The sequence below is a fragment of the Sphaerodactylus townsendi genome, linkage group LG09 (assembly GCF_021028975.2).
Source record: "Sphaerodactylus townsendi isolate TG3544 linkage group LG09, MPM_Stown_v2.3, whole genome shotgun sequence".
Lineage (NCBI taxonomy): Eukaryota > Metazoa > Chordata > Lepidosauria > Squamata > Sphaerodactylidae > Sphaerodactylus > Sphaerodactylus townsendi.
The window spans coordinates 62576791-62603121 of record NC_059433.1 but is presented as its reverse complement, the minus strand read 5'-3'; the positions used below and the strand labels follow the sequence as shown (position 1 = coordinate 62603121).

Below are 26331 nucleotides of genomic sequence, written 5' to 3'. Positions count from 1 at the left end.
CATCACTCTAAGAGGAAGAATACAGAAAAGGCAGAGCAAGGAAGGGAGCTGGGGAGAAGGACCAATAATGAAATGGAGGGGAGCTCAACAGAAGATTATTCAAGCCTGGGGCAGATACCCAGGATTAGGGAAAGAGTTCAGAGGGGCTAAGGCAGGGGTCTGCAACCTGCGACTCTCCAGATGTTCATGGACTACAATTCCCATCAGCCCCTGCCAGCATGGCCAATTGGCCATGCTGGCAGACCTCTGGGCTAAGGGAAGGGGGTTGGAATAAAATCCTGAAAACCTACTCTGTGGAGGAGGAATCAGGCTGGGAAAAGCTCTGCTAGAATGAGGATCCTTGCAGTTAGTGAGGGAGAAGACTCAGTTTCGTCCTCTCCTGACTATTGTGAAGCCAACCATGAGCTCCAAGAGACATGGTTTGAGACCCTGGAGGGGCTAGAAAGGGCGTGCAAGGAGGGAGACACTCATATCCTTCTTTCAATATCATGCTGATCCATGGATTTAAGTATCTGCAGACTTTTAAATATATACTTTGACTATTAATGATATCGATATCAAATTAACTGCTAGTCCTTAATACTGTGATTGTAAGGACACTGCTTCTCCAAAGGGCTGTGGACGGTTTACAAAAACAACAACAATAATCAATATAAGGTAAAACCAATACACAATATAAATGCAAATTAAATACATTAAATAGTCACTGTACAATTATAGTATTAAGGACTAGCAGTTAATTTGGATATTGAGTTAGTTAGTGAAAATATTTACTTTTTCAGTAAGGTATTATCATACGCATACATTATTTTATTTATTTATTTATTGTTTCGATTTATAAACCGCCCCATCCCCTGGGGGCTCTGGGCGGTGAACAACATTCACATATACAATTAATTAAATCGATAACAACAATATAATACTAAAAACCATTAAAAACTACTTAAAAACAGCGGTTAGCATCATAATAGGTGCCTGTATGTACTGTTGCAGAATGTATCACATTCAGGCAATAAACAAAGCTTTGGGAATGTGGTATATATATCCAGAAATGCTATTATCTGATGGTGTTCATTTTCTTATATAAAATAGTCATACCATCAGTTTGTAGAAATTATTTTGAGTGAATAGAAGGTTGTCTTACAAGCGCTTCTCTCATTCTAAAGAAAATGTTGTATATGAGATTTTTTTCAATGTTTCCCAATTAAAAAAAAAATTCTTGAAGAAGTCAATTTTTCATAGAACCACAACAGAAAGCTGGGGGACTCAGGAAGTAGCTACATTTTTCTGGTTCTCCCTACCTCCACCATAACATATCTGGGATAAACAAATATGAACAGTTTGTGCCAACCCAATCAGAAGGATTTGTTGTCAAATTCACTTAAATTATCTGAAATAGAAGATAATATTTTTTGATACTTCTAAATATTTTAAATGTAAAGTTAGTAGCATCATCTTTTTGTAACAGATACAGTATTGCTAGTTTGAAAAAAGAAATGACCGTATGTAATAATTTGGTTTTTAGTAATTTAAATAATGGCGATTTATGACTGTACTAAATGACTACTTTGCAGTTATCATTTAATGAGTCAGCATGGTATCTCTCATGGCTACCCCTGGAATCCCCTATTCTTAGCCTTTTTAATTTCTTAATCTAGGCCAAGCTGGACACTATTTAAGAAAAATATCTCAAGGAAACCATGGGAGCCAAATCATATCAAGGTATCAGCATAGGTGGAAGAAAATTCTATTTATTATTTTAGGTGATTTTCCCAATTTAACCCCTTCCACCAGACCCTGTGTGCCCTATTTGATAGAATATATACTTGCTGACTTTTGCTGTCTAAAATTTAGATTATCACTAATATCTGATCATGGATCGTATAGCATCTTGTATGCAGCAAGCCTGTCCTTCCTGGTTCTATGCTTAACCTGCTGAAAACACTGAAAAATAAAATTGTATCTCATTAATTGAGATGGCACCAAATATATTGTTCTTGTGATACTGTGCTTTATAGTTGTAGGTATATTATTAGCTGTCCTTAATATGTTGGGCAGTCCCATCCAAAGCCTGAGGTGACCACGGACAATGCTGCTGACACATCATCCCACTACCTCCAGATGGTTTTCAGATGACACAGAGTCTCAAAGGCCTCTCACTTGTTACTTTATAATTCTGAAAACTGCCCTGAGTCTTTTTGAGAAAGATGGGTTATAAGCCATACCCACAAAATAATGTTTCAGAATGGAGAGCAGAGCAAAATCAGAGAACTGATGGTTTCATTTCTTTGTGATTTGCATTTTGGGAATTAAATGTTGGATGCAAAAGAGCTGTGAAATGGCTACCTGTTCCAGTTTGCAGAAGAGGTAGTGGAAATGAAGTTACCATATCTCTGAACACTTGTTTCCGGGCCAGAAAAATATGTTTAGAGTAATAACACCACACTTCAGAATAGTTTCAGAGGGTAGCCATCATGGTCTATAATAGATAGATTTGAGTCCAGTAGCACCAAGTATCTGACAAAGGGATTTTTGACTATAGAAAGCTTATACCTCGAAAATCTTGTCAATCTCTGAGATGCAACTGGACTGGAATCTAGCAGCACACTTTAGAATGTATGTCATAGTTGGGTCTGAATCAGTCTGGTGCAGAGGGAAAGGTGAATTTTTCTTTTATCTCTGAGAGGATTTGAGTAAAGTACAGCTGGATGGCAGTTTTCTACTTAGAAGTTTAGGCTGTACAACAGCAAAATAATAAGAACCTGGAAGAGTAATCTTGAGAAGAAATGCATTTGCAGGTACCAATATAATTGACTGTATGTGAGCAACAGGGCAAATTAATGACTCCATGGTGCCATTTCAGGTGATACAAGAGGAAATTGTCCTCAGGGTTCCTGTGCAACAATTTTTTTCAAAAAATTGTTTAAGCTCTATTAATGGAATTCCCAATATCCCATCTGGCTTGACCCTAAGTGGTGTGAATAAATCACACAAAAGATTTCACTCTTGTCTAAAAGAATTGTTCCTGGATGATCCATCGTTAGTGACATGTGCAAAGTATTCTAACATTCCCAAAGTGATCTGTTAATATATTTTAATGCCAATGTTATTTTAAAAAATTGAACGCCAAAGAAGTTCTTTTTATAAGGAGTGTGGTTATAATCATAACGCTGATGACAGAAACAGCACATTCCTATTCCATCTGTCAGTACTTTCTGTACAAAGATGTGACGCACAAGAGTTCTGATAAATGTCCTGGTGCGTAGGAGCTTGCACTTACCAGAAGAATGAACTGTGCTAAAGAGCAGAGTGCCAATAATACCTTTGTGGTGTTGCTGAGTCTAGAAAAGAAGCCCATGTTGTATCAACTGCCACAATGGCCACTATTGGTTTCCTAATCATAGATATCTGAAGTCACATATCATATCCGAAGAGTTTGCATAGGCTGCTTTTAGTAGCTATGGGAAGGTTCCTTTTCTCAACAGAAAAAGAAAGGAAGATTACTTATATATGAACCTTTATTAGGCATGGAAGGGAAGATTACTTGTAATTGAGTCATAGGTATAGAGCAGCCAGTTGAATTGAGAGAACATTGATTCAGAGAAATACATGGCCAATTATGCACAAGGCATCTGCTGTGCTATGGGGGCAAATGTCTGTCTCAGCAAGATTTTTTGTACTGACTTTCGCTTTCTAGTCTCCCCGCAGCAAACAAGACTACTTGTAGCAAGAATTTAATTTTGCTTTGCTGCCTGAGCAGGGAGATTTTCCAGTGAGCACAGCTTTGCCCTGGACCTCTTCTGCCTCCCTGTCCTAGGGGCTTGTCTCCCCAGAGATGTCTTTATCCAGTTGGCCCAAGGGGCCAAGAAACAGTTTAGCCCACAGGGCGCCTGCTGTTGTAGGCAGCCTGTCCCAGGCTTCACAGCCTTCCCTTCCTATCCCTGTGAGTGCAGGAACTGGGTCTGCCACAGTTGTTTCACTGGCATCTGGACCCAGGCTCTAAAGGGCCGGCACGCCCTGCCTAGTTACCTTACTGGGCCAGAACCCCCAGGCTGGGCTGTCTTGCGCTTGCCCACCTGGCCCTACCTTGCCGCTCCCTCCTCTTTCCTCCCCACCATCACTATCAGCTCCCCTCCCAGCACCCTGCTGCAGCAGCAACTCCCGAACGTCATTGCCTCCACTCTTAAATGCCCTTCCGGCCCTCAAATCCCTCCCTCTCCACAGCTGAGGCCAGTCCAAGCCTCGTTGAACGTTCCCAGCTGCACCCCAAGTGCGGCCGAGGCTACGGCCTTGCTCCTTCTCCCAGCACGCCGTCCTTCGCCCTGCCTCACCGTCGCCTCTTCAACCTGGCCCCATTTCACTCCGTCCCCAGTTTCTTCCTTGATCGCATTGATGTCTCGACCGGCCGGCCCGAACGCGCAAGTCCGTGCTCAGTGGCAGGAGCCACGGCCGCGCCTGGACACATACTGCTTGTTGGGGAGCTTACACATATCCAGTGTTTTCCGTTGCTGCTTTTTGCAATAAAATATATCTGTGTTGGTTGACAATAGCCATGTGTTTCCCCTTTTTAAAAATTTATTTCTTGGGTAATGGATTGGCATTATTGATGAACAAGGCAGCAAAAAAAAATGCAAATAAGGGTAAATAAGTTATCAGACTCACAGGCCCATCCAAAGGGAGGGGGGCAAATCTGCCGTTGGGAGCTGCACAGGGCTGTCCCTGTGTGTTGGCCCTCCCCAGAAAGCTTGCCCCAGTGGAGGAATGGATCTGCCTGCAGACAGCTGCTGTGGACCTCCGTTGTGAAATGGGAATGGTCCAGAGTTGAGATTGGGGGAGGAGCCAATGCTAGTGGGCTTCCACCAGGCCATTGCCTCTGTTACACCAGCTTTTCAGTGGCACAAGCCCATTTAGCTCAATGCGGGCTTTCGGGAGGGGACTTTTTTGTGTTTTATGCCTCCCACGCATCTGGAAATCTCCCTTGGTAATGGCGGGGTGGAGCAGCTGCAGCGCTGTATCTGGGCACCCTTCCCTTTGGATGAGGCTGCCCATGTGTTTTTCTGCCATGTTTGCTGCTTCACACTGGCGCAACTAAAAACATAGTGATCTGTGATGCTTAATATTTGTGCAATACAGTTTATCAAATTGATGCATGATCATTTCAAACCATTTCTTTACACCATCTTTACATTACCCTGCTTTTCTGTCTCCTCTCCCTTACAAAGTATAGAGTTTGCCTCCTTTAATATACTATTGAATTTTGTATCACAGTAATCTCCAATTTTATGTAGTAGCAATGTACTTTATTCATCAGACAAAGCATTACGCTTGACGTTTGTACATTTTCAGATATTATTACCTTATAAAATGAATTTAGTGTGTTTTATTGCCTTAATCTGCTGGACAGTGTAATCCACACAAAGCATGGCATAGAATATAGAAGTGGTACATCCGTATCATGCTACCAACATTCTTTTTTGCAGCATTGCTGGAGAAGTCAGCTGTATGATTTGTACTGTTCTATCACTGGGGCTGCATTATTTATCTAGACTCAGTTAGATTCATCTGGGCTAATTGAAGTGTCATAGAAATATATCCCATCAGTGGTCTGGTATGAGCAGATGGCAGAAATTAGGGTTAAACAGCTAAACAGAAGCTAAAGCGAAAGAAATATACAAACATTTTTTCTGGAAGAATGAAACTGTAAACAATCAGAGTATTTGATCTGACTTCAATGTATTTCTAATGCAAAAATCTGCTCCTCAGGAGTTATTCATAAAGCTTAGAAGTAGAACTTGTATTTGTGTGAATATACTCTGATGTATGAATGGACCTTGAGAGGAGTCTTTGCACTTAAAGTGCATCCAGCTTTTATCTACAGTTTCATATTTCAACAAGGTCCAGTTAATAGTAGCTGAATTCTCCTTTTGTGCTTTCAAGATTCAATTTTGTCATGCTGATTGAAATGTACGTTGGACTGAACTTACATAGTAATAGAGTCAAGAGAGGAAATCTATAACTAGAGAAGGCTAAGAAGTTGTCCTCCAATTTATGTTTAAAGAAGTGAAAGTTCCATGCAAAGAGTGCCATCTAGATAAGACTCCCAGTGTAGTAAACTGCAAGTTGTATCCAGAAGCCATCACACGGTGGAAGATAGTGGCCAATTATGCACAAAACATCTGCTGTGCAATAAGGGAAATGTCTATTGAATGTCTAATGTCTATTGAAGCAAGATTTCTTGTATGGATGAATGTCCTCCCGCCCCGCTTATACTTTCTAGCCTGCCCACAGCAAGCAAGTCTACTTCTAACACAAATTTAATTTTCCTCTGCCAACAGAGTGATTTCCAATGAGCACAGCTTTCCTTCTCTAAACACTCATATCGTTATATCAATGTATGTATATAACAGAGTTGGCTTTTGAAAGGAACACCCCAAGCAGAGTCTGTTTCTGGCTCCAGCCTGTCTCCCCTGCTCTGCTCCTGCCCTCCCTGATGATCAGGAGAGTTTTTAAAAACTTTTTTTAGACAAGTCTCTTTTTTAAAACAAAACTCTCTCCTGCGGCATCTGCAAGAGAGAGGCTGGGGGAGAGAGAGAGGAGGAGAAGTGAGGGGCGGAGAGAATATTAGACAGGAAAGTAGACAGGAAAGTAGATTTTGTACTGCATAAGTCCCAAAAACCTTTGCCTTAGCCATAAGAGCAGCAGTAACGTTAACTCTCATCTCCATGGTTTCCATTGTCTGAGTTCAATAACTAAACCAGCTTATTCCTCTTGATAGTGGAAGAGTTACAGAGGAGTAAATCATGTCCTTAAGGCCATCTTCTTCCTAGTGATGTATCTCTAGACACTATGACCTTTGCAGCCTGCTCAATTATTGTAGCAACTACCATGAGCCTTGTGGCTTTGGATGGGGCAAACAGACCTACATTCCAAACTGGTAGAGATCACATATCCTTTCCAAGGCAGAAAATTTAATGATTCTCTAATTGTTTAGTGATGCCTTAGCGGCAATAAGAAGAAGGCCATGCTAAGAAGTCTAAAGAAGGACAACAGGAGGCCCTTCTCCCAAACTCCCTTTTGTTCATACAACACACCTTCTTGGTCTGGTCCCAACCAAATGAGGGCACAGTGAGGTTCCTTTCACAGGCCATAACAGGACTCCCTAGTTCCAGTCCTTCCAATTGATTGGTTCACCAGACAGGGAAAGCAGAGATGCCAGGCCAGGGCTGCTGCAGGGAAAGGCTGCAGTAATTCCTGGGTCAGTGGATGAACTCACAGCTTCAACAGATAATATATTTCAGTTAGAGCACAGCGTTCCCCAGTCTTCCCTTGGCCAATACCTTACCTCCCCAGATAACTCCACAGGGACAAACAAATAAGGATATTATCCATAGTTCTACAAGTAGCAGGAGCCCCTGTGACTAGATGTAATTCCTCAAAGAGATACTTCAAATGTCCCCTCCAGTAGTCCACAGGTTTCCTATATGAAGATTAGATGTGGTTCTGCCCATTGTCACCCAGACTCCCTTCGAACTGTTAAGAAAAGTTCCTCTTAAACTGCTTCTCATGAAGACCTTGTTCTTAACAGCTGTGACTTCAGCTTGAAAGGTCTCTGAATTAGGAACTCTACTAGCCAGGAAAGGTTTCTGCATCTTCCACAAGGACAAGGTGGTACCTTCAATCAAACCGTACATTTATCCTCAAGGTCAATTCTCTGTTCTACAGGAGATTCATCTACCATCCTTCTGCTCACAGCGTATGCATCCAAAAGAAAAAGACTGACATTTTCTGGATTTGTGAAGGACTCTTAGAATATACATTCAGCATATGGAGCACATTATAAAAACAGATTTTTTGTTCATTTCTTTGACAGCCCCAAATGTTATAATTTTAGACCAGCAGGGTATTTTTTTCAGCTGAAGACTAAGAATCTACAATCATGAATTTGTTAGGATCTGTTTGCACAACTTTTTATACATTCATAAAGGTCTTACATTTCTTGGGCAGCATTGCAATAACTCTTTTTTCCGAATTAGGTTATTTTTCATCTCCTTCCAATTCATATGCCTGACCAGAAGCCTAATTAAACCTTTTCCTACAGTGGATACTTTTCAAAAATAAATTCAAAAATATCATAATGATTTAGAGTATATTTGGTCCTACTTATAGGAGGGATAAGATTTGCAATAATGTTGAAGTCTGTCTCCTAGATCCAGTGGCATAACTAGGCAAACTGTAGCCCTCGGCAAAAGCTGAGTTTGATGCCCCCCCAGGCGCGTGCCCAATGCAACGCACACACCTCCCCTTGTAGCTACGCCCAGTGGCGTATCTAGGCAAACTAGAGTTTGGCACCCCCCATGGGCAGCCACCCTCCCCCACTGTGACCAAGCAATGATTTTTTACACCAGGTTGTTTCAAAGTCACCATCACATTATAGAACATGCCCCAACTCACAAATCTGAGCACAGCAATAAGCCATGCCACACAGCAGAAATAATTTTTTGAAAACATTTTCAAAATGCTGTCAAAATGTTTTATTACTGCTATGAAAACATTTTATGGTGTTGTATCCAGTATCCCCAATTGGGGGAAACAGCATCACTTTCAATGTTTCAAAGGAGAATCTGGGCTCCCTAGTTTAAACAAGTGATGCTGGAATCCACCCCCAAACAGCATCATTTTCAATGGTGTTTAAACTAGAGAGTCCAGATTCTCCTTTTAAATCCACCTTAAAGGGGGAATCTGGGGTTCCCAGTTTAAACAACATTAGAAGTGATGCTATTTTGGGGTTGATTCTCCCCCACCCTGAAACAGCATCACTTGCAATGTTTAAACTGGGGACCTCAGATTCTCCCTTTAAATCCATGTCAAAGGCGGGGGGATTTAAAAGGAAAATCTGTGGAAATTTGGGAGGTGCCTGCTGACAGGGGTGCAATTGTTAAGCTAGCAGCACCAAACTTTCAAGGTATCTTTAGGAGACTCCCCTAATGATACCACCCAGGTTTGGTGAAGTTTGGTTCAGGGGGTCCAAAGTTATGAACCCTCAAAGGTGTAGCCCCCATCTTCTGTTAGCTCCCATTGGAAACAACGGATGATGGGGCACCCCCTTTGGGAGTCCATAGCTTTGGACCCCCTGGACCAAACTTCACAAAACCTGGGTGGTATCAGTAAAAGATTCTCCTGGTGATACCTCCCAGGTTTGGTGAAGTTTGGTTCAGGGGGTCCAAAGTTATTGACCCTCAAAGGTGTAGCCTCATCTCCTATTAGCTCCCATTGGAAACAATGGGGGATGGGGCACCCCCTTTGGGAGTCCATACCTTTGTACCCCCTGGACCAAATTTCACAAAACCTGGGTGGTATCAGTAAAAGATTCTCCTGGTGATACCTCCCAGGTTTGGTGAAGTTTGGTTCAGGGGGTCCAAAGTTATTGACCCTCAAAGGTGTAGCCTCATCTTCTATTAGCTCCCATTGGAAACAATGGGGGATGGGGCACCCCCTTTGGGAGTCCATAACTTGGACTCCCTGAACCAAACCTCACCAAACCTGGGTGATAGCATCAGGAGAGTCTCCCAAAACATCCCTGAAATTTGGGAATTGTAGTTCCTGAACATCTGGAGAGCCACAGGTTCCCTAACCCTGTGCTAGCCTAAAAACTGTGCCCTCTGCAGGCCAAAAATGGAAAAACACTGAAAATACAAAAAATCCCGCAAACAAACCTGCGCCCCCCACAGGGCTGCGCCCAGGGCAACCTCTGCCTAGATCTGAATTCTATTCATGTGCTGATCATGGTGCATCAAGTTTGCCTTCTGTTGCTTTTCAGTAGAGAAATGGAAGACGTGCTCCAACTATGCTTTAAAAGGGGCTTGGACAGATTTATGGAGGAGAAGTTGATCTATGGCTACCAATCTTGATCCTCCTTGAACTGAGATTGCAAATGCCTTAGCAGACCAGGTGCTCGGGAGCAGCAGCAGCAGAAGGCCATTGCTTTCACATCCTGCATGTGAGCTCCCAAAAGTATCTGGTGGGCCACTGCGAGTAGCAGAGTGCTGGGCTAGATGGACTCTGGTCTGTTCCAGTAGGCTCTTTCTTACATTATTATGAAATATTATTTCCACTTAGTTTAGATCTTTTAAAAGGTTTAGTCAGCCACTGTTGGGTTACTGCAGTGGATTCAACTTGGTGAATCACATATTTGCAGGCCTAATTGTGCTGGGGATTTGTGCAGCATATTCAGCAGATCAAAAATTGATAGAAATATTTTGATTCCGAAAATGGTTGTAGTAATTAGTTCCAAAATTCTTGAGCCCCACCTTGACCTTGTTGTAGGTTTATAATTTATTTTCCAGAGTTACAAATATTGTGTAAGTAACAAAAAAGGACTTTATGTTGATCAACACTCCTTCATGCCCTCTACAGAACTGCACATGCAAGAGCTAAAGCCGATGCTGCTGATCAGGCTGGCCAGTCTGCCCGTCAAGAGTGTGACGTTGCCAGAGCAGTCGCCAGAGAACTTTCCCCAACTTTTTACCAACCAGGTAATGCTGGAGATGTTTGGCTGAGTTACGCAGAAATGGTGTTTTCTGTTTCAGTATGAGCTTGTGAACTTGTAACATAGACCCTTTCCAGAAGAGTACTTTTTACTTATACAGGCTTTGTATAATGCCTCCCAAGACTGGAAATGCTGGAGAGCACTTGTTGCCCGATATGCTACTTATCATGGGAGGATCTAACAACAAACAAGGAACCTTTATTGGCATAACAACATTATATACACAGATCCACTTAACCAAGTAGAGGGAAGCTAAAATAAATGTACAGGCTGATGTTCAGGATTTGCTCCTAAAACGCTGTTTTATGTACAAATCCAAAAAATTGGTGACTGCATCGTTTGCATCACTACTGGAGCTATCCAACAGAAAGGTAATCTTTTGCAAGTCAGATGCATACTCTTTTTTGAGTAGCAGAGGTTACAGGTATTTGACTCTGGGTCCTGTGTAAAGTGGACAATAAAGTAAGATATGATCTATAGAGTCTACACAGTTCCCGTTGCATATGCATAGCCTTTGGTAGTAAGGGTTTTAGTGAATCTCCCTGTTGATACGGCTGATGGAAGGGCATTGCAACGGGCCAACATCATTGCTCTACAGAGCCTGGGCACGGTTATCTGGTGCAGGTATTGAGCCCCCTTGTTACCAGTGTAGGTGATACCTAGAGCTAAAGGAGAGCAAGTCCTGGCAGCCTTTTCGAGTAGGATCTGATGTTCCTGGTCAAACAGCCTTCTCCTCAGAAGCTGGAAAGTCTCTTTAGATGGTAACATGGCCAGATAATCCAAAGAATAGCCTAATTTGTTAATTTTTGTTTCTATAATGCCCCACCATTCCGAGTGACAGGAAGTCTTGAGGGCTTTATATGACAAGGAGGCTGCATCACGGTTGAAACAGATGCGCAGCCAATATTTGAGCGTGGCAAGCCATGCTCTTGTCTCTAAGAGATGTTGCCCAGTTTCGAGGCACAGGGTGGCGTAAGGCACACAGGGAGGATCTAACTAACTAACTAAAGCTGGGAAACCTTTTGTTACCAGGTGATGATATGAAATTTCAATAAAAGAAAAATATCAGGCTTAGAATCAGATAAAATATATTTATTTACTTTATTTCTATTCTGCCTTTCTGCCCAGTGGAGAGCCAAATGGCTTTTTTTATCCTCAACAACAACTCTGTGGGATTGTTCAGGCCAATACTGTGTCAGTGAGTGGCCCAAGCCTCCGTGGTATAGTGGAAATAGCAGAAATAATTTACACTTAGGTATGGACACATTTTAGAAGGAATAACTAGTGGCATTGGTCATTGGCATTTGTGCCAATCACTAATTTTTTAAAAGACCTTTGTGTGTTGTTGCTTTAAATTGACCAGCATCTAGATATTATGTCTGCTCGTGCCTCTCCATAGCTCATACAGCTCTTTGCCCAAGAAATATGCATCATAATCTTTCCAAAGGGTTTATATCTTATTTGTAGACAGATATAACATTTATACTCAACCTTTTTGCCTGGATTAGGACCGCCAGTGCAGCTAATAGATTAAAAACATACTTCATAAAAACAAATCTTTTTTAAAAAAATTGAAACCAAATGCAAACACATCATTAAAACAATTAAAACCAAAGCTAAAGTACACATACAAAAACATTAGTTCCATTAGTCCAGGCCACAAAACCCCTCCCATTACCACCACCACCCCAGATATGCCCCTGCAGACAACATCATGACTGCAGTATTTTCCATCAATTAAAAATTTCAAACTTTTTTTTGAGAGCAGCCTCACATAGAGTACATTTCTGCCCAGGAAAGGCAGCAGCTTGGTGACCAGTCAAATCTGGAAAAGGTATTCTGGGCTACAGCTGACTTTGCTTATCCTGGATTCAGGAATACTCCCAAGCTGAAGGCCTGTTCTTCAAGGGGACAGCAACCCCATCCAGAATGTGTGACACTTTAAATCCCAGGTGTGACCCTTCACTCACTGGCAGCACTGCTGTTTTATCAGGATTCTGCTTCAGTTTTTTTGCCCTCATCCCAAAATTGCTTCCAGGCGTCACTTCAAGGTTTCTGCATCCTCCCTGGGATTGGCACTGGGAATGCGCAAGATATAAGTTGAGTGTCATCTAATTATTGGTGACAACCCAGCATGCATACAAGGAGGTATACGCTTCCACATCAGATTACACTAAGGATCAAAACTGCTGTTTGCAAGATGGGAAAAACCAAGATCTGCATTGTACCAGGCTGTAAAAACACATTCTACTCTAGCCAAAAGCAAAGAAAAATCGTCAGTGCACATGGGTTCACAGTGCAGTGATGTCCCATTGTCCTTTAATATGCACTGCCTTAAGCATCCTGAGTTTCATTCAAAGCACTATTTGGTAAAGAGACTCCCAAATGTTCCCAGTTCCCATTTTACCCTGCCCTAAAAGATAAACAGAAATGAATCCTCTAGAATTGTGTTATTTTAAAATATCAGTGTTAACTTTCATCTGGTTATTCTGACCCTTTTGAAAAATACAGTAAATGGGGGGGGGGGGGTAGTCTTTTCTATCAGACTATGAATGTAGAGTTCTTTTTCTTTCAGAAAATAAAGTCTTTAAGAAAAGCACTCAGATATAATGCAATTGACAGTACTTTCCCATCTTTGCTGTACCAGTCCTTTGAAACAAGCATCTACCAAGGATGTAATTAGAGGCTTTTGTATGGGAGTATTACCAGAGCATGTTCAGCATCTATTATAAATCTCTCTTTATAACTGTCATAAATATTTTGTTCTTAATTGAAATCTTGCTTACAAGGTCTGTCTGTGAAAAGGGTTCTTGTTTTATATTCACTGAGCTACATTTGTTTAAAGAATCTCTTTTTGTGTGTTTCTTTGTTTGGTAAGGGCTTTTTCTTCTGTATGTCTTCTTAGGTTATGTGGTTAGACATATACGATACACAGTCCTGTTGCTTTTATATTTTGTCAGTATTTTCATGATACAAAAATACTGACTCATTTTCAGGCTGTCATCTGCTGTTCTTTAATACATGCTATTCAAGCTAGTACATACACTTTTATGTTTCTATAGCAAGTCTGACAGACAAGTAGAGGAAACAGTTCATATGAAATTCTGGTTATTTAAGCAGATGTTTTTGGCATAAAAATGTAACTTTGAATAATTAAAACATCTGGACCTTTTATCACAGAATTTACAGTAAATGAACTGGCTATTTCTCAGTTTGTTCTGTTGAGGACATGGAAGATGGCATTGGAAGTGAGCTGTATTATCGCTGAGATCCTTTTTATGTTACCTTTTTATCTTCCGTGGTTTAATTTCAAGGTCTTTTCTTGCTGAAATTTTTTAACTGTATTTTTTTTTGTCTTTTAGTTTCAAACTCTACTCCTCTTTTGTGAGAGGTTTTGGCTGACAGCCTGGGAGTTGGTTATTGTTTACTCATCCACTTGGCTGTTCTTAGAGATACATTCACCTGGCCACACACCACAGCTGCACCAGCCCGCCGCCCCCAGGAGGCTTCCCAGTAGCATGGGGTGGCTTAAAATGCAAAAAAGCCTTCCTACCACCAGGAAGTCCCCATTGGACAATAGAATTACACCACCTTTGTAGTGGTGTAAGTCTGAAGCTTCCAGCACAATAGGACCTATGGCTGAGAGGAAGCCAACTAATGTTGGCTACTCCCCCAACCATGCCCCCACTACAGCAGGGTTGCAGGGATGCTGGCGCCACGTTCTGTAACAGGGAGGGCCACGGCAGCTGCCTACCTACAGATTCACCTTTCCACCAAGGCAAGTGCCCTGGAGATAGCAAATCCTCTGGTGCAGCCCCACATCGCTCCCACCAGTAGATTCTCCCTATCCCCATGGGACTATTAAGCATTCATTTCACTTAGTTTTGACTACAGTGATGCCTGGGAACATGTGACTAGTCCATGGTCACCCAAAGCAAGCTTCCATTCCATAGGGATTCAAACCTGGGTTTTCTATATCTTAGTCTGACACTCTAACCACTACACTGTGCTGGCTTTCTTCTCTGTGCTTGTGTGCATGTGTACCTGTGTGCTTTACTGTTGTGTAAAATCAAGAGCATAGGCAGTTGCACTGATACCCTATTAATTTGCTTAGTACTGATGCAAAGTGAGGACAACTACCATCTTTCTTAATCTATTTCCAGCCGTGAAACTAAGTATGTGATGATGATCTGTAAAGCCTGAAAGCAAACTGTTCCTGCTGTGCATGCATGATGCACCATCAGATCACATATAGGGTCCTGCCACTTCAAACTCTGTATCACAGACAGTGTTGTAATAATATTATAGAGGATTAGTGCAGCATTAATTCCCAAACTACCTGTGCTGGGACCAATTTGTCCTGTTTCTCGAATTAAAGCAGTAGTATTCTTTAGCATGTTAGTATCTCAGTTATGTTCCCCATGGAGATAAACAGTTGTATGATTAGTAGATATCTGGGATTGGGTTTTTTTTCAGACATTTATTTAGTTATTTAGATATTTACAAGCAAGACTTTTGAAGTGCATCTAATTTCCTTTCCCATCCTTCCCCTACCACAGCCTCTTCCCCTTTCTTGCCTCCTTCTCTCTTTCCCATTCCTATTTCCCTTCTCTCTTTCCCATTCACCAGCCAGCCCTTTCCCATTCACCAGCCTTTATCTCCTCCCTATTTTTAGTTTTCTACACTTCTATAATCCTGGTAGAGGGGATCCAGTTAAACAATGGGAAACCTGCAAGGAATTGGGAGGGGGCACCCCATTTCCCACTGTCTCACTTTCCTCACCCTCTTGCCTATTTCACTTCCTTCTCACCTACTCACTTGGAGATTTGTATTATATTTGGTCATTGATGGTAAATAAAGTCTTCTTCTTCACCTACCCACTAACCTAACTTTTACCTGCTCTCATATCTTCAGCTATATTTATTATTCATTTATAGCTCATCTTTCTCCACAGTGGAAACCCAATCCATTTATGTCCTTTTCATCTTCTTCATATCATTTTCAAAACTATTCTGTGATTATGAGACTACTAGAAGTACAAAACTCGAAAAAGGGCTCCAACCTCAGTGCACTGGCCATGCCCCCACCAAAGGAGGGAAGGAGAGAGGAAGAGGCATACTGTTTGTCCTGTCCTTTGGAAGGAGGTAGGAAGAATCAGCCTGCCTAACCAGTTGGCCAGGCACTGCCTTCCTCACCTCATGTGGGGGTTAGGGCCTGCCTTGCACAGGGCTCAAATGGGCATCTGCCTCTAAGGTTTTCAGATTTTTCTGCAGGCACAGGGGGATCCCCCAAGTTTGCAAAAGTAGCTGTTTTATGTCATTCTGCAAATTCAACATATTAGCCCAAATTCAACATATTAGGCCATATATGACTATTTTATATAATATGATGATACCCCTCTTTTATGGCCAGTGAAGATCCATTTCTAACCTATAACCTTGTTCTTCCTTTCCCCATTTTATTCTCACAACAACAACCCTGTAAGGTTGGTTATGCTGACAGAGAATGACTGCCCAAAAGTCATTCAGTGAACTTACATGTCAAAGTGGAGATTTGAATCTGGGTCTCCCAGGTCAAACCACTTCTTCACACTGGCTGGGGCTTGTGCTGAAGATGTTTATTTCATTTGCAAATCTTTAAGACTAGGGATTATTTCTGTGATTTTCCCTTATGAATTTTTAAAAATAGGAACCTAAGGATAATTAGAAGCTCGCGAAGTATAGGAAGTGACTTTTAGTTCTGTGAATTCTAGATTTTTTGTCTTTTTCATTTTGTTAACTTTGTAAGGATAAACAAGTGAGTATTTTATGCTTGATAACAGTGGCTAGAGTAAATGTTGGCCGGATATAGAGAAGACTGTAGTAAAAATTAGAAATCTATTTCACCTGTATAAAAAACTGCTTTTCAGATATTTCAGGATGTAGATAAACAAGTGAGTATTTGAAGGCTACGTACTTAACGTATATGTTTTATGCCAAGTGTAAGTTTTAAAAATAATGGAATATTTTTGATATAAAGTAAAAAAAAGTTTTTAAAAATATTTTTTTTAAAAAATGTTATTAATGTAAAAAAAATTAGCTGAAAATTGAAATATATTGAAATTTAATATGAGTTTGGGCTGTCTAAGATAGAAATCCTGTCTTCAGGAACTCTTCTGGTTCCAGGTAGTGTCCTCTGGGATGCATAGAAGCACAACTGGAATTAGAAATATGATTTGTGATTCAGAATAATTGCCTAAGAGTTTAGGCTCTTTTTTTGTCCATGTTGTAGTTTCGAAAAGGTAGAAGTTGCAGAATCTGTCTTAAATTGGCAAGCTAAAAAAAAGAATAAATCTAAATGGAAGGAAGAAACTTGATCAAAAGCAATGCTGTGAAACAAACTTAGAGGTGATAGGAGTCAGCAAATTGTATCAGAGACCTGATCCTGCATCCATTGAAGTGAACTGCCAAACCCTGCAGGCTCAGCCCATGTATTTGAAAGGCGATACAGCAGCAAAAGTGCTAATGCTATTTTAGGCTATGTATGCAAAGGAAGAACGTAATGGAGAAGCAAGGTGATAGTCCATCGTTTGCATATGCCTATGGGCATTGCATTGGGAACTGGGCACTTCAGTACTGGAAAGATGCAGGCAAACTGAAAGGAATTCAAGGAAGCTATAACAGACGTGTGATTTTCTTCTGGAACCTACCCACAAAAAGCTGATTTAGCATGTTGACTATGTCACTGTAAGGACAATTCCAGATAGTGAAAAGTTGTAGTTTAAAAGCCCCTGGAGGTCGTACTCTGAAGTTCTGTTTCAGTGGTGTCCTCATTTCACTTTTTGAAGGGCTCTCCTGACATAACACTTGGTATTCATGGCTCACATTTTGAAAGGATACACATATGGAATTATCCTGTCAGAATTGGTTTACCTTTTGCTTTTCTGGAATGAAATAGGGTAAACAAGGATATCTGGTCCTCGTGGTTGACGTTGTTTTAGAGCGCAGATTTTGGTGTAAAGCATATGCATACAGTGACAGAGTTCGCAAAGTAGGAAAACAGTGGGATTGTAAAAACTGTATTTGTAAAGAGCTACACAAAAACAACACCCCCAGTATTGAACTAAATCTGCTGTTATTTCATGGATCTAATTAGACTGATAAATCCAAAAGTGAACTGTCATAGTTGCAAACACAGGGAGAAGAGTAAAAGCATCAGGTAAAAAAAAATGCAATTGATATATCCTTGGTCCTGCAATAATTTAAACAAATTCTTGTTTTAATTGTTTCAGGCCCTGATTATGTAAAGCAAAAATTTCAGGAGAGTATGGGAGTTAAGGAAAATCCTGAAGAAAAAGCTCCAGAAAAACCACCCTCACCCAAAGAGTCTCCTCATTTTTATCGAAAAGGAACTACTCCTCCTGGGTCCCCAGAAGAGAGCCCGAGGCAGAGTCCTCAACACTCTCCTGAGCCTTCTCCTGCAAAACAAGTCAAAAAGCAGAATTCCACCTCACAAAGACTCATTCAAGAAAAAAAGAATATCACTGAAAATACAATTCCTGTAGCTAACAAGCCCCTTCCTTTGAAATCACCCGTGAAAGAAGAAATATTGGTTAAACAACAGCCAAAGCTCTCACCTCACAGAAATCCTACCAGCACAGATAAAGGGGAGTTGCATGATCATTATCATGGCTACTATGTGAAAACGAATCCAACATTGTATCCATATGAGCTTGGGGAAGATGAAAGCCATGCCAACCCATCCTCCTCGGCACTTGCACTAGTAGCATCAGCTCCGAAGCCAAGCCCTGGGCTTCAGTTAGATGCCAAAGAATCAATAAAGAAACCTGAATTCACTGCACCAAAGAATCCAGCTAATAACAACTTCCATTCTTCAGTGGAACGAGAAATCAATTCGGTAGGTACTATGGTTTTAAAGCTGAAGTCCGCATTCAGAAAAAATCATGAACTCTGTGTGTATGTGAGCTATTTAATGGCCAGTGATGCTCTTATTTGACAGACAGTCAAAGACTTGTGGGGTTTGCTTTTTCAACTTAATATTTTCAGTATTTTCCAGCTGATTTAGAATTTTGTTGCTTTTAGGATTCAAATAATAAGCAGTACATTTAAATCTAAACAGATCCCTTCCTATCTTAATTCAGGAAATTTAGTGGTCTGCCTCACAGGTTGGAAACAAAGACAAAGGAGGTTTTTAAATCCCAAATGAAAGAAGAGCATTCCATTGCAGGATCTCAGTCACCATCTTGAGGGTTACCAGCAATTCTCAAGATGTGTTGGCAGGGCCAGGAGAAGCAGGATTGTTCAGAGGTAGCAGCCAAAGCCACCACCTCCAGGAGGGGAAAGGAAACAGGCAGGAGAGGCAATACTAATAACTTTTTGGTTGCAATGCTGGTGCTTAGTAACCCCCAAGATCTATTAGCTGGGCTGTGGGAACAAGGGAGTGCTGGGAGGAAGCAGTGACTGACCGCTGGCAGTATTTGAGCTTTAGTCCAATATGGGTTCTTCTTTTCTTGCTGCCAGTGGGGAGAAAAAAGAAAGGGCAATCAGAAGGCTAGGGATAGAAAATGAGCAGACAGAAGCAGAAAGTAGGGACCCAAAATGCAGGGGGGAAAGTGAGAGGAGAAACAACAAGATAGTGTGGTGGGGGAGAGAATAGAAGCCAGGTAGAAAGCATGTACTTACTTCATTGCATTAAGAGTATAGCCATGAACTCAACCAAGCAGAAAACGTGGTTATCCTCTACAGAATCACTTAGGGATGTTTCAGACGTTATGGTTTGGATGCTACCAGATTTTTCCAGCGGAGAAAGAGGGAGCCTGCAAACCATATGATAGCTCCCTAAAAGACTGTATCATCACAGAACTTAACACAGAACAAAAGCCCCATGAAACACAGGCTGAAGAAATGGGCATGATCATTCCTCTTCCCTCCTGTGCCCAGAGAAAAGGCAATTCAATCCAATCCTTCATTTTTACAGCACAGTAAAGAGAATTTTGGAAAACATGAACACCTGAGCATACTAACCACAGCCAATGTTTACAAACATTAGAGAAAACAACTATATAAATATCCTTTACTTAATTTTTGGCCAGATTAACAGAAGAGGGGTTTTTTCCTACTTGGCTATCATGTCTGTGTAGGAAGAAATATATGTCTAATTTCTTAATGTTGATTGTATGGCAAAGCAATTTGATAATGTTAATCAGAATATTCTTGACAATTCTGTCCTGTGAAGCACATTAGGTTGAATCCTATATTAATCATGAATTGGGTTGAATCCTATATTAATCATGAAAAATTGACAGGAAATATTATTTCTGCCTCTCCAATGCTGGGGCAGCATGTGGGGGGGGGGGGGTCTACTGATTCTGGTAGTATGGGATTTAATCTAGTAATTGTACTTGCATGACAATTTATTGTGTGATATTGAGGAGGGGAGATAAAACTCAGAATTTCAAACTAGACCAGAGATTGTGTGGGTATAGATTTCAAAACTGTCATCTAGCTGGCGTACATTTTTGTGTTTTACCTTTTCAGATTGAAAAATGAAATATGCCACAAATGTGATAACTCTTATCTCTGTTTAACTGCTTCAAAGGAAAGGAAAGTCTTTCAGTTTCAAAATATCCTATAAATGCTTTATTATTTTTCTGCAGCAGAACAGATTCCCTGTGGATTTGAGTCCTTATAGAGACCATTTGGCACAGTTCTTTTGCATAATGCTGTCTGGTGGTATTCCTCTCTTCTTTTCACCATTATCGTTTGAGCCACAGGGGAGAATATGATCTTCCCTATTCTGTCTCTTATCTTAGCCTTTTCAGAACAAACAGATCATCCTGTATGCCAGTCTGCAGAAATGAGAACTACAAGCTATTGGAGATATAATCTTCCAAGGTTTGATGGATTAATCTGAAGAGCCAGAAAATATTTTGAATTAAATTCTTGGAATATTAAAATGATTTCTGGCTTAACAAATATTGGTGAAGTTAAAATGCATTGCAGTTGCTTGTATTCTGAAGCAAAAAACTTATTTGCAATAACAGGAATAAATGTCACTTTTGAACAAAGGGAGCTGATTTATGCCAAGTCCTATGACTAGTCCCTTTAGCCCTGAACTGTCTCATTTCATTAGCAGTGGCAAGATCTCAAGTTGGCAAGTTCTGTGCCACTAAGCTACAGCTTTTAACTACTGTTGTTGCAGAGTTTAATTTTGCCTTCTTCTGATCAGATCTTCTTTGATATAAAGTTTCCTGATATTTACTGGATATATCACTGTTCAGCAACACAGAGTTTATTAGTCCTTTTCTCTCTAAATTAGCTATTTAATGAGGTTTTTCCCCTTTAACTTTACTGTTGTATGCATTAAGTTTCACTGTTATATAAGAGCTGATGAGACAGTTCTGAGCTTTTCTGTTATGGCTTCTTTATACCACCTGTTCAGATTTGTCATGGAATGCAGAGACTAATGTTGCCTCTTTCTATTTTAAGCTGTTGCAGAGCACTGAGGCCTTATTTATGGTGCTTCTCCCTGAAGCATTTCGAGGCACACCATTCGTGATTAAAAACCAGATTCAGAGTTACAGGTTAAATTTCATAAATTGAACAAAGTTCTCTGCAGTTTGCTTAATGATTGTTAGTATAATGGAATGCGTCAGAAACTCATTTATTCGGTCCCTTCTGCACATTCACTTTCAATCCACTTTCAATGCATTTTGCAGCTAAATTTTACTGTGAGAAATAGCAAAATCCACTTCCAAATAATTGTGAAAGTGTATTGAAAGTGCATTATTCTGCATGTGCGGAAGGGGCCTTAGATATACCATGAAGTAACTTGCCCCATCTGTCTTGGCTTGAAATTATTTGTTATTTATTGACAGGCCTGATGGAGAAATGAGAAAAAAATTATATTTTAATCTATACATTTAATTCCAGTGCTTGAAACATATTTATCAGTCAACCTGGAAAAACTGTGTACAGGTTGCACAAGTAGTGAAATAGAAGTCCATTGTCCTCAATTTAGGACAGGAGCACACATTACAAATGCCACTCATCACCTGGAGAAAATGGCTACAGGCATAAAACATATCACTTACTATTGCATCATGAAGTTGATGTGGATAGTTCCTGTGAAAAATCAGATGTGTCCTACAGGTTGCAATTCTGCTAGAGGAATTCTTCATGCCAGACTCCAGAATGACATGATGGTTAACATTGTACATTATTACACACAGAGTCTGTTTCCAGTAGTCCCTGCATAACATAGTCTGGGCCTAACAATGGGAGATAACAAATGGGAAAACTGCAAATCCAAGATAACAAAAAAATCTACTGTCAAGCTAGGTCTTTAAAATAATTAAAAGTCTTTTAAATCCCATTTTATGATCTGAATCCCAAGAACACCCTTCCTGTTTTATTGTATTTGTTCATGTGCCAAAATGAAGCTGTGGTAAGTAAATAAAAAAATTATTGATATTAAAAAGAGCCAGGAATTTACATAGAATGTTGCTCAGTAGACAGGACTATTTCAAAACAGGTTCATCATTTGTCATGCAGTTCTATACAGGATTACATTCTTTAGAAGGGTGGATTTAGAAGGATGGACCTTTGCTTAGGACTGCAGTGTCCTAACCTCCCATCATAATTCAGCTGAGAAATGAAGACTTTGTCATGCTGGTCATATTAGGATTTTTTAAATTGTGCTTATAGCAGTTAGGCCCCTTCCGCACACGCAAAATAATGCGTTTTCAAACCACTTTCACAGCTGTTTGCAAGTGGATTTTGCCATTCCGCACAGCTTCAAAGAGCACTGAAAGCAGTTTGAAAGTGCGTTATTCTGCAGGTGCGGAATGAACCTTAGTGTAGGAGCTAACCTCATATTCCTCAGAATTTGCACATTGAGGTATGCCGGTTTCAGTTTCCTTTAGTTTAGATAACATTTCCTGTCATATACAAGTAGAAATTAAGAAGACATTTGTGGCCTTTTAATATTTTCCAATTAGCATATCATTTTATGGACTAAGCGTGGCCTTCAGCTATAGTCCTACACAGAGAATGTCCTTGCTGTCAAACAGTCCTAAAGTATATGTTTTAGTTAAGCTGAATGTTTAGATTTGTGAATGTGTTTTCCTTCCCTTTTCACGTACATCTCTATTGCAATACAATAATCTCAAATTCAAAAATGTAAACATCAGCCGAGGAAAAACATAAAGTGGCCAAGTTTAGTACTTTGGTAATTTTTCATGTCTTTTGAGGGACAAATGTTGGGATACTTCTGCTTGTGCCTTTTCATGGAAGCAGACTGTAGCCTTCCTCTAAACTGTATTACAGTATTAGTTGAACAAATAAATAATAGTTGCGACAGGTTGGATGCCAAGAAGCCTGTCATACTTTTCATCTGAATATGATTTCAAAGAACCTATAGCAGTACTTGCAATCATAATACTGTTCTGTTTGCTCTGTAAAAATGGATATCCAGAGGAAAACAGTTCAGTACATTAAATTACATCCATACAGTACAGGTCATAATCTCACATGTGTTTACTTTTTTGTTGTATTTTATAAAACGATATGGCTCTTGAGTGGAACATCTAAAATAAGAAATCTGAGAAATTTTAAAACAAGGTGCAACATCTATTGCTTTTAAGTTGATTTGTATACAAGAAAGATGGTAAAAGATGGTATACAAGAAAGATGGTAAAAATACAAAGACAGAGTCTAATTCTGCTTGTGATTATGAAATAAATTTCAGGCAGCATATCCATGTTGCAATAGATTTTCCTTTTTTTACTGAGTGTAATCTGAAACCATTTTATTTCATTTTCAGGGTCCTAATTCAATCATGATTGTCCTGGTAATGCTGTTGAATGTTGGTTTAGCCATTCTTTTTGTCCATTTTCTAACTTGATTGGAATTGAAAAAGGTGAGAATAATATATTTCATATAAAATTCGATTCCATTTTGAATTACAAAGTTTAACAGTTTGCAAATGTTAATGTTGCCCCATTTCAATTTTAGCTATGTCTGAAAGTAACTCAGAATGCTTATTTAATGATCTGATTGTTTTAATCCTTCAGTGAAGTCTTGACAACTAGTGGCGTAAACCCACAGGTCTCAGCAGTTGTGTCATCAGCCTTTAAATGGCACGAGTCATGTTCAGACACGGGGAAAGGAGTCTTGGAATTAGGATGGGACACGAGAGAGATGAAACTTGGAAAACAGCAGGGCCCCGCACAGTTCCTCTGCTGAGGATATGTGGCTTTGGGGTCTTCTGAAACCTGAAGCAAGCAGCCACGATGGGGGAAAAAACACGCGGATGCACAAACAAGCTTGTTGAAGCAGCCCAACCAGTGAAGTGCGTTGGTTACTCCATCTCTTCTAACAGAGAGTGTGACTAAACTGGAAATGTACGGAGCTGCACTTTTGTTGATGGAAGCAAACAGCTGCCTTACTATTTTGTCGTCTGATGGTTTTGGTGGAGGAGACGGGAAAGCGACTGCCAGAGGAATGTGGTCAGAGGATTCTGTTGCTGTGGAAGTGATTCCAGTGTTCACTCCTATCTCATTAGAAGAAATAGTTAGCAGCATCACTCACCAGTCTTATTCCATTACCTGCTGCTTTTAAGATCTCCTTTTAGTTTTCTAGGAGATTGCGTTTCATTTGCTTATGCATGAATCTGTTCATTTACTATTTATTTAAATCCTATGTACAGCCATTATATTGTCATGTAGACCTGCCTGGAAACTTGACTAGTTTTCACTCTGTATCAGAAACTCAAAAATAAAGCCTGTAGCATAGGTGCAGTATAGATTTTTTTTTCTTGGAAGGATCAATTCTTCAGAACATTTTTTTCCTAAGCCGGTATAGTCATTTTACATAAAGGTTTAGTAGGCAATATGCAACTATGTTTGAAGCCATTGTTTATTATCTTCCTTGTGATAGTAGCAAGCAGAATTATTTAAAATGCTGCAAGATTCATCAGGTTGTATGAGCATACTTGGAAAGTGAGGTAGAAATAGTCTAAGAAGCCTTGTGTCATTATTGGTTTGGGTGTTATTTCAATAATGAAAAATTACTAGTATTTTGAAGTCTTGCCTGAGTGTTCAATGAAAGCTGTTCATTAATACTTAGAATAAATAATTTTTTAAAAAAAAGAAAATGTCAGACTTTTTGTTGGATACATTCAGGTAGAGCATTTAAGTCTGTTAATAATGACTGATTATCAGTCTGATGCCTTTAATGTTGTTAAAAATGAGTCTGTAATCTTACCTCAGCCAATTAAAACTTAAGCCTCAACTTTTCATTTTGGACTATTTGTCTTAATTAGAATTGTTGTCATGTGTGTTGATAATGTGATCTGTATTTTTGCCCCTTGTACTTACTGTATCCCCCATAACTCAAAAGCATGCTTGTTTATGTATAGGAAAACTGTACATGGTGTGGTCACTTTGAAAGTCAGCATCTTAAAATTTAGAAGCAAAGGGTTTAAAAAGGGCTTGGATTTTGATTTGTTTTATTTCTTAGGGGGGAAAAAACCATTTCAGGGGTTTATCCTGTTTGTACATTATTATTGTTACGGTTGTTTGCATGGTTTATTGTGGAGAGAGATAGGTAGCTTCATTAGCTATTGTAAAGAGCAGCCCAACGAAGGAAATGGGCATGGATTGGCTCCTGCAGTCTATGCCAGGCACATGATGGTGGGATTTTTTTTGCAGAAGTATGTTAAGAATATTGGGATTTGACCAGTGTAGAACTGAGAAGAAAGCAAAAAAGACAGCATATGAACATTTTAACAACTTTCCTATGTATTTTTAAATCACGTTTTGCTGTTAAATCTATAAATTCTTAACTGAGAATCAAATTTTATGTTGTAATATGACAAGATGTCATAAACACTATTATCTACAATTTACCCCACTTACTCCTTAAACTAATTTTATAACTGACATTTAAATATTACATGTTTATTTAAATTATTTAAATATGGCTTTTGAAAACATTTATAAATTTAAGTGAGAATGTTAGTTCTATTTATGTATGATTTATAATATTTTTTAAAAACAAAGGCTCCAATCAAAAATTGTTGGTATTTTTCTAAAATGTGCACAACTGTATTTTGCATAAAAAGCTATTTATAGCTGTTATACTGTACACTATATTTTGGATAGCTGATAAGTCAGCCAGTGTATTTAATGATATGTCACTTTGTCTATTTAAAATTTCTTGATGTGAATGAACTCTTTATCTAATGAGCTTCTTTATTTATAATTCTGGAACCCAAAATAGATAATGTACAGTTTTCATAACTGTATTTGAGCTAATAAAAAGTAATTGGTTACTAACGTGCAGAAGGCTTTTCTTTTTTATTATAAATAAAGCATTCTTTTTCTTCCCCATTCAGAGAATGAAAAATAGATAGGGAATATTGTGTGTTTTCACTTGCATGCTGAGCCTTCCTCCTTATTTTACATAAAAGCTACTTTTTGGCCCATTACTCTTGAAACACATGCCTCAAGCCTTTTAGCTGCGTGGTGGGGCTGAAGTGTGGTCTCCTCACATTTCATCTGTTTTCACACCAGGAGGCAGTCCAGCAGTTACCGTATATACTCGTGTATAAGCCGACCCGTGTATAAGCCGAGGCACCTAATTTTACTGCCCAAAACCTGGGAAAACTTATTGACTCGGGAATAAGCCAAGGGTGGGAAGCCAGGAGGCAGAGGGAGCTCCTTATTTGGGCAGTGACTCCCTCTGATGTCACTGCCCAAATAAGGAGCTCCCTCTGCCTCCCAG

General features: G+C 39.8%; 1 protein-coding gene across 1 annotated transcript in view; it reads left to right on the top strand.

The window, feature by feature from the left end:
• Nucleotides 1-25887, top strand: part of JPH1 (junctophilin 1) — a 79975-nt gene extending 54088 nt beyond the window's left edge. The window contains exons 3-6 of the mRNA XM_048508062.1: nt 10414-10532; nt 17817-18442; nt 23369-23464; nt 23619-25887. Coding sequence (XP_048364019.1) covers nt 10414-10532; nt 17817-18442; nt 23369-23449 — 826 coding nt within the window. The 3' untranslated portion in view covers nt 23450-23464; nt 23619-25887. The remainder of the gene's footprint in view (nt 1-10413; nt 10533-17816; nt 18443-23368; nt 23465-23618) is intronic.
• The last annotated feature ends 444 nt before the right edge of the window (nt 25888-26331 follow it).